Below are 8,086 nucleotides of genomic sequence, written 5' to 3'. Positions count from 1 at the left end.
CACTGAGGTAACCCCTTGAAGAGCAGCCAGGTTTTGGCCCTTGAAGATGACTACAATTTTTTTTTTATTCGGTCATTGCATTCTGTCATTTTTGTTTGACGTACGAGAAAGATAAAATAATGCGTTTTGGAATGACCGAGTCAAAGCCCTGAGCTGTACTTTATCAAAATGCTGTCCAAAAAGTAGCCTCACAGCAACACCACACCCCAATCCCACTCGGGAGAGCAAAGAAAACTTTAAATGTGCTGCACGCTCCACAAATGGATGCTGGACACGGAAGCCAAACATAAGACAGTCCCAAAAATAGTAGATTGTAAAGCAGCTGCCGAGGTGTAGATCAAAGTTGAATGCTCACATCAAAAGTATAGTGTGAAGTCCTTTATTGTGAGTATTGAACTTTGATCTACACCTCTGCTGCTACTTTACAATCTACAAGGCATCCCAGAAATATTGATGAACTGAAATACAATTGCAGGGAAGAATGGTTCAAAATTCCTCCTCAACATTGTGCATACTTGCAGCTGCAGGAAATAGATTTATTGGATGTGATTGTTGCTAAAGGAGGATCTACAGGTTAGTACAACTGTTTGTTTTATCAGTTTAGTTAGATTGTATTTGTTTATAATTGTGACTTAGATAACAAGCTAACGACATTTTATCAGTAATCAATGCAGAAATCCAGGTAATTCCAATGCATTCACTTAGGGCTCCTTCCCACGGACGGATTTCCACCGCGTATTACGCCTATTGAACCTAATAGCACAATGCTTACTGTGCAGAATTCCACCGCGGCATTCCGCACCGTAAAATCACTCCTCCTCACCCGCAGCATGCTCTATTTGCCGCGTGTGTACGTTCGTACGGCTTCCATTGAAGTCAATGGAAGCCGTCCGTCACGGTATCTTCCACTGTAGCACAGCGGAAGATAGCGTGAAACCGCTTCCCCGCCTACCGTAGCCACGTCATAGGACGCGGCCGGCGCGTCATGTGACGCTGTGGGCGTGTCATATGACGCGGCCGGCGCATCACGCGCTCTATTGCGCATACGCGCCGAAGCGTCTTGCGGAACGTAGGACGCCGTATCCGCAGGTAAGTATTGGGGTCTTCTGCAGCGGAGCCCGTCATGGCCGTGTGAAGTCAGCCTTAGGCTGGGTCCACACAGGGGCTGATTTTCAACAGAATGTCTACAGCGGGCATTCTGCAGCAGATCAGCCGCGGAAAGCCGGCCTCCAAACTTGCTCTATCAGAAGCGGGTTTTATTGCAAATTTCTGTGCGGAATTTACCCCCTTATTGAGAAGAGGTAAATTCCGCAGTGGAAATGGTGATAAAATTGAATTCCTCATCGCACGTCAATCTTTTGCACGGATTTTGTGCGGATTATTTCTGCAGCTTGTGGATAAGATTTTCAAAATTTCAGCCACTTTGCTGCTACTGTAAATTCCGCAACAAATCCGCCACATGTGAACCGCACCTTACTATTTCTTGTAACTGTATGTGGCTTGGAGTTTAGTGGATCAGTGTTGATTATGTATAGCCTGCATGTTTTGGTAGATTGTCATTTATATTAATTTTTTTTTTTTGGGGGGGGGACATGCTGCAAAGAGCAACTTCACTGCAGTTTTTATAGACTGTTTTAAAGACAGACACCAATCATAAAGGAAGCGATACATTTATTGCAAAGGTTGTTATGGCCATGATGATGCCAAGTATTTTATGTCTTGGGACTTATATTTAATGTTGAAAAAAGCACATTTCTGATTTTTTCACAGATCTTTTTAACATGACTTATTGTTATTCTTTCCTTTTCTCTAAATCCCAAAGGGAAATTGTCAAAGGGTTAAATGTCAGCGATCAGAGGTTACTTCTGCCGCTAGAGCAGGGCTGTGGATATGTAACATCCACACATTGTGTGATCCAGTGTATGCCAATGGGTAGAGCATGAAACTCTGCTGCTGAGAAGGTGTGGTGCACCAGGGCCATCTACATACTACTTGTTTAACCCTGTGACCATTTCTTAGGTCTATTGGTAGGTTTAATGAAGATTATTCTCCACCGTCATCCTGTACAATAGAAAACATATGCATTGCACAATGTATCACATGGTTAAAGGCTAGCTGCCTCTTAACCTCGACAACAAGTGATTGCAAGGGATTTCTGTGGCTGGACCCACTGCCATCATCTGAGTGCCAGGCCAACTTCAATTTAAAAAAGCCTCCTATCTTCTGAAATTCCCAGCATTACATGAACAGCCCAATGATTTCAATGAAAAGAATGTGTAATCTTTCATTTCTCCTGTGGTGGCGCTGTGGAAGAATAAAATATTTCCTGCCAGAGTGATAAGGGCGGTAAACTTTGTGATCAGCTTTTTGTGGGTTGACAATTCCAACATAATGAAACTGTCCAGTCTTTAAAGAGGATTTTCATCAAAACTATAAAATAAGTTTGCTAAAGTTTTTTGATATGTGTTACAGTTTGGAGTAGCCAGCTTGCCCCTATCTGGTGGCCATGACACGCATCCAGAAGTGCTCCTCCTCAGAAGGTGCCTGGCTCTGGTGTCTGCTCGCTCACTGACAGCAGCTCGAAGGGCATGTGCACTCGACCACATTCATAAAGGGCCAGTGCACACTTAACAAATTGTCAATCATCTGGTACCCTTGGTTACATAAGGTGTCGTCCCCCGTGAGGGAGGGAGGGGGCTGAGTTTGTAGTCTTTTTGGTCCGGCTAAATGTGCTGTTTCAAGTTCTGATTATCTAGTCCTTCACTTTAGTTTTTTCTGACTATGTTGCAGTCTCAGTTCCCAACTTCAGCTCGTTATACCGACTATGTTTCTATCAGCTGCCTGTCCAACCATTGGCCTGTTGTACTGGGCTGAACCCATTCTGTATGTCCCAACCTCTGGCTTGTTCCACTTACTAAAGTTCTCCTGCCTTCCTCCACCCGTAGAGTCTCACTATGCTCCTATTAACACCCCCAGGTACTGCACACCTAGATCTATAGTAGCATCAGCAGCCAAATTACTGAGACCACTTTGAAAGTAGCAGCCTGGGAACCCCACTGCATCGATTACATCCCAACTGGTGGGATTAAAGAGTGAAAAACAGTTGCAGATATCTTGGCATTTTTGCATTTGGTTGAGGTAGCCATTTTTTCAAAAGGGTCAACCGAATCTGATACCATATTGGTTGTCACTTTTGAATTGTCTTGTGGCCATAAACTGTCGCTCTCTCAGCTTGGTCTCCAGATTAATGTATCAGCAGAACAACAGTTGATTATGTTAGGCAAGTTTGGAGTCGAGGAGGAAAGCAGGTGCTATGTCGCTACTGATTATGACAGGTCCATTTCAAAACCAAAGTTTAACCACATACAGGTTTATAGCAAAAGAACGAGACTATAATAAACATAACTGCGTAGACAGATCATTTTATTTCCCTTACACTGGAAGTAATAAGGAACCTCTGATGGGTTCATAACTGATACACAACATTTCAGCCAACAGGAAGTTCTGAGATCATCAGATGTTTGACTCTCGAAGTGAACTTCATACATATCAACACATTCTCAAGACTCTACAAATTGTCTGCTTAGAGAAATACATTATTTTATGGAAGGGTTTGATGGGAAAAGATGGACTCCAGAAAAAGAGCAAGGAAAATGCAAATATAGGTAAGGAGATGTTCTAGTCTATCTCATAATATAGTACTTTGTAAAATAAAACGTGAGACCAATGAATGACAGGAAAGAGAGAACTGGACTAAACTGCTCCATACAGATGTGTGAAAATGAGGATCCATTATTGATAGCAGCGATCTATCACTGTGGCCATGAAGGTCTTTCCCTGTATCTACGTACTTAGACGTCAAAAGCCCACCAGTCAGCTGCAAAACAGAAAAAAGCCAAAACAGACTATTAGTTATAGACATCCATATGTGAAGTCTTACCATTCTTTAGACCTTGGATAACTCCCTTATACCGTTTTCAGAGATTGAGATGAAATCTGGGACGTAAAAGAAAATGGGCCTTAGTTCCAGATTCTTGACTATTATACCCGGTTCTTGTATTGTACATTTACTATACAGTAGTTTTATAATCCACTGTATAGAATATATAATATAGAGAAGCCTGATGTAACATGCAGATTTAAGGGGGAATGGACATATATCCCTTGTGCTGCTGTGCAGTCTCTGATCTGTGACCTGCTGAATGCTAAAGCTGCACAAAAGAAAGAGGGAGCTGGAAACCTTTAGAAACAGTATTGCTGCACGATTAACCAAACCAGTCTAGCATTGGGCGTACTAAGCTACCGGGCAGAAGAGTGTGACTAGTGAATTACCTGATGTTTGTTAAAATAAAAGAAGTGTATTCAGCAAGCAACTGTATGAGCCATTGGAGGTAATGTACCAGCGCATGGCGCCAAGACGGGCTCTATGTGGTCTATCGGATGTTATGTACCAGTGCGTTGCATGGTGCCAAGACAGGCTCTATGTGGTCCATGGGAGGTTATTTACCAGCGCATTGCATGGTGCCAAGACAGGCTCTATGTGGTCCATGGGAGGTTATGTACCAGTGCATTGCAAGGTGCCAAGACAGGCTCTATGTGGTCCATGGGAGGTTATGTACCAGTGCATTGCATGGTGCCAAGACAGGCTCTATGTGGTCCATGGAAGGTTATGTACCAGTGCATTGCATGGTGCCAAGACAGGCTCTATGTGGTCCAGGGAAGGCTATGTACCAGCACATCACATGGTGCCAAGACAGACTCTATGCTGCCCATGGGAGGTTATGTTCCAGCACATCACATGGTGCTAAGACAGGCTCTGTATGGTCCATGGAAGGCTATGTACCAGCGCATCATATGGTGCCAAGACAGGCTCTATGTGGTCCATGGGAGGTTATGTACCAGTGCATTGCATGGTGCCAAGACAGGCTCTATGTGGTCCATGGGAGGTTATGTACCAGCGCATCACATGATGCCAAGACAGGCTCTATGTGGTCCATGGAAGGCTATGTACCAGCATATCACATGGTACCAAGACAGGCTCTATGTGGTCCATGGGAGGTTATGTACCAGTGCATTGCATGGTGCCAAGACAAGCTCTATGTGGTCCAGGGAAGGCTCTGTACCAGCACATCACATGGTGCCAAGACAGACTCTATGCTGCCCATGGGAGGTTATGTTCCAGCACATCACATGGTGCTAAGACAGGCTCTGTATGGTCGATGGAAGGCTATGTACCAGCGCATCATATGGTGCCAAGACAGGCTCTATGTGGTCCATGGGAGGTTATGTACCAGTGCATTGCATGGTGCCAAGACAGGCTCTATGTGGTCCATGGGAGGTTATGTACCAGCGCATCACATGATGCCAAGACAGGCTCTATGTGGCCCATGGAAGGCTATGTACCAGCACATCACATGGTGCCAAGACAGACTCTATGCTGTCCATGGGAGGTTATGTTCCAGCACATCACATGGTGCTAAGACAGGCTCTGTGTGGTCCATGGAAGGCTATGTACCAGCGCATCATATGGTGCCAAGACAGGCTCTATATGGTCCATGGGAGGTTATGTTCCAGCCCATCACATGGTGCAGACAGGTTTGTGACAGGACCGTCTTCAAGCACTTTGTTATAGTGCTTCGGACGGAAAAGATTACTAACCGTAGACCTCTTGGTAAGTCCATCCAAGAATCTGCCAGAGACCTGTACCAAGTCCAAGGCCTTACAAAGACATGCACACAGATAAGGGAAGCATGCTTTCTTGTGTCTCTTAGATTGGGGCTCACAATCTGTAGTCACCTATCTGTATGTTTTCAGAGCATGGGAAAAGACCCATGCAAATATGGCAAGAACATACAAACTCCATGCAGATGTTGTCCTTGGTGGGGTTTAAACCAGGACCCTAGTGCTACAAGGCAGCAATGCTAGCCACTAAGCCACCAATGCTGCCTGCAGCTCCGACAGGTTCACAGCTCAGCCTAGATACAAGTGAATATCATAGAGACCTCCTGTTGCTGCATATGTAGTGTAAGCTTCATGTACAGCGTCTCAGCTTCTCTTTCTGGGTCTGCCAGGGCATCCATGCGATTTCGTCCATGACACCATATCATGTGCCGGCCTGCTGCCTTGAGCAGAAGAAGCACATCTTCAGCACAGCAAGATACAAGGGGGAGGAAGAGCCAACAATTTGGGTGCCGGCGTTGCTGAACTCTGCAGAGCAAGTCCCGATGCTACAAAGAATGGCCAGATAAAAGGGATAGGATGGAAGTACTGTGCAGGGGTGGTATGGCAATGCTCTGATGGCCCTACAGTGGGACAGGACGCATTTAGTACGCTCATCCTGCTGAAGATGAACAACAGCAGGACTTAGCCCATAGCAACAGTGTCATAAGCTCATTAGGACTTGAAAGTGTTTGGGATAGAAAATTCTATTGAATGCTGAATTTTGGATATTATGCTCATTGCAATTATTATTCATTTTTTATGCTTTTTATTGTGACTTTTTTTAATTGTAGGAAACGTACAAGTAAGGAGGATTTTTACTTCAAAATGTAACATATCGGATTCCAAAGCATTTATAAATCCAACTTCATGATCTCTACCCTTACATTACCTGGGAAGAGCATGGTCTTGATCTCTTCTGGACCTTCAAGACAATCAATAACAGCTCTCTGAAAGGTCTTGCTCTGTGTAAATTGAAGATGGCTGCAAAAGAAAAGAGAACATGATGTGGTAGAAACAAATTATGTTCTCAGTTTTATGACTAATCAGTTTTAAAATGAGAAATGTAACAGAACAGTAACAACAGCAGAACAACAGTTTGAAGGTTACATCGATTTTCTCTTTATGTCTTATCCATAAAGCTTTCAAAGGGTTGTGCAGTTAAGACAACTTTTTGTTATACAAGCGTATAGAATTTAATAGACACGTATCCTCCACATTGAGACCTTCCTCTATTAATGTGGAGAACCACGTCAAGCGTGGCTTTCATCTCTGGAGGTCGCTCGGCACTAGACTGACATGAATGGACGCCCACTGATTTCAGTGAACACCGTGCAATGTTTTATATTTCCGAAATCACTATGAGCATTTATGTACAAGGACTCAAGATCTTCGCAAAAACAGATAGTCTGCAGGGGAACTGCAATGTGAGAAGGAGTTATCTAAACAACAGAAAATGTAGCAAGGCTTATATGCTTAATTAGATGGAGCCACAATGAAAGCGTAGAGTTTTCTAAAGTTTAGCAGGTTTTCCATTACCCTCTCATTTGCCACTGTTTTCAAATTTGATTTTCAGATGGTCTTCTCCATTTTTCTGCTGCCCTGTTATTAGCAATCCACTTTCAAGCATGGGCCATATTGCAAGCCTAACATTCTGATAGCAGTTCACTGTCCTGTTCTTCCTTTCCCTCACTTCCCATGCTGCATTGCTCTGTCTCTGGTCCAATAAGCAAGGAGGCAGCATCTGAATGCCCACCTCTCGGCTGTCCCAGGACAATTGTAGGATTTGGACATTTAGAAACATTCTGGCCAAATGCTTAACATATATATGCAGGCTCTAACAGTAGCAGAGGCAGAGATTGTGGAGAGTGCAGACACAGTGTCTGTAGATCTGTCAGCCTGTGAATGCAGGCAGCAGCCTGTGAAGATTGCCCCTACTCCATAGCTAAGCAAATGTCCTAACGTCCCAGTAACTACAGAAGGTTAATCTCTAATGATAGTCAGTGTGTAGTGTACACAAGTTGATGTGCACATGTGTTCTGGAAGTTTCTGGATGGTCTATGTTGTCTTGTGTTTCTGTGTTTTTCCACTGTCTTCTATGTGTATGAATATGATGTGTATTGCACCTTTGCAGCACTGAATTACTGTCTGGGTTATCTCTGGGAAAGTATCTATTTGTATGTCATGTGACCTCGTTATATATATGTGGATGCAAGGTGCATGAAGTGGTTGGTTGAGTTTAGTTTGTGGAGAGAGGAGTCAGTAGTTACTGCGACTTGGAGAGTGAGTTAGGAGTGACGTTGGTCTGTCCTCAGATACCTTCTAGAAGAAGAGATGGAAGAGGCTAAGTGGATACCCCGTTAATGCC

General features: G+C 44.0%; 1 protein-coding gene across 2 annotated transcripts in view; it reads right to left on the bottom strand.

The window, feature by feature from the left end:
• Window positions 1-3,412: 3,412 nt before the first annotated feature.
• Window positions 3,413-8,086, bottom strand: part of NECAB3 (N-terminal EF-hand calcium binding protein 3) — a 66,009-nt gene continuing 61,335 nt past the window's right edge. For both annotated transcript variants that reach the window (XM_066585840.1, XM_066585841.1), the window contains 2 exons: window positions 6,611-6,702; window positions 3,413-3,877 (listed from right to left, as the gene is read on the bottom strand). In XM_066585840.1, the coding sequence (XP_066441937.1) occupies window positions 3,852-3,877; window positions 6,611-6,702 (118 nt within the window). In that variant the 3' untranslated portion in view covers window positions 3,413-3,851. The remainder of the gene's footprint in view (window positions 3,878-6,610; window positions 6,703-8,086) is intronic.

Source organism: Eleutherodactylus coqui, chromosome 13, assembly GCF_035609145.1.
Source record: "Eleutherodactylus coqui strain aEleCoq1 chromosome 13, aEleCoq1.hap1, whole genome shotgun sequence".
NCBI lineage: Eukaryota > Metazoa > Chordata > Amphibia > Anura > Eleutherodactylidae > Eleutherodactylus > Eleutherodactylus coqui.
Note: the sequence above shows the minus strand (reverse complement) of the source record. Positions and strands in the feature narration are given on the sequence as shown.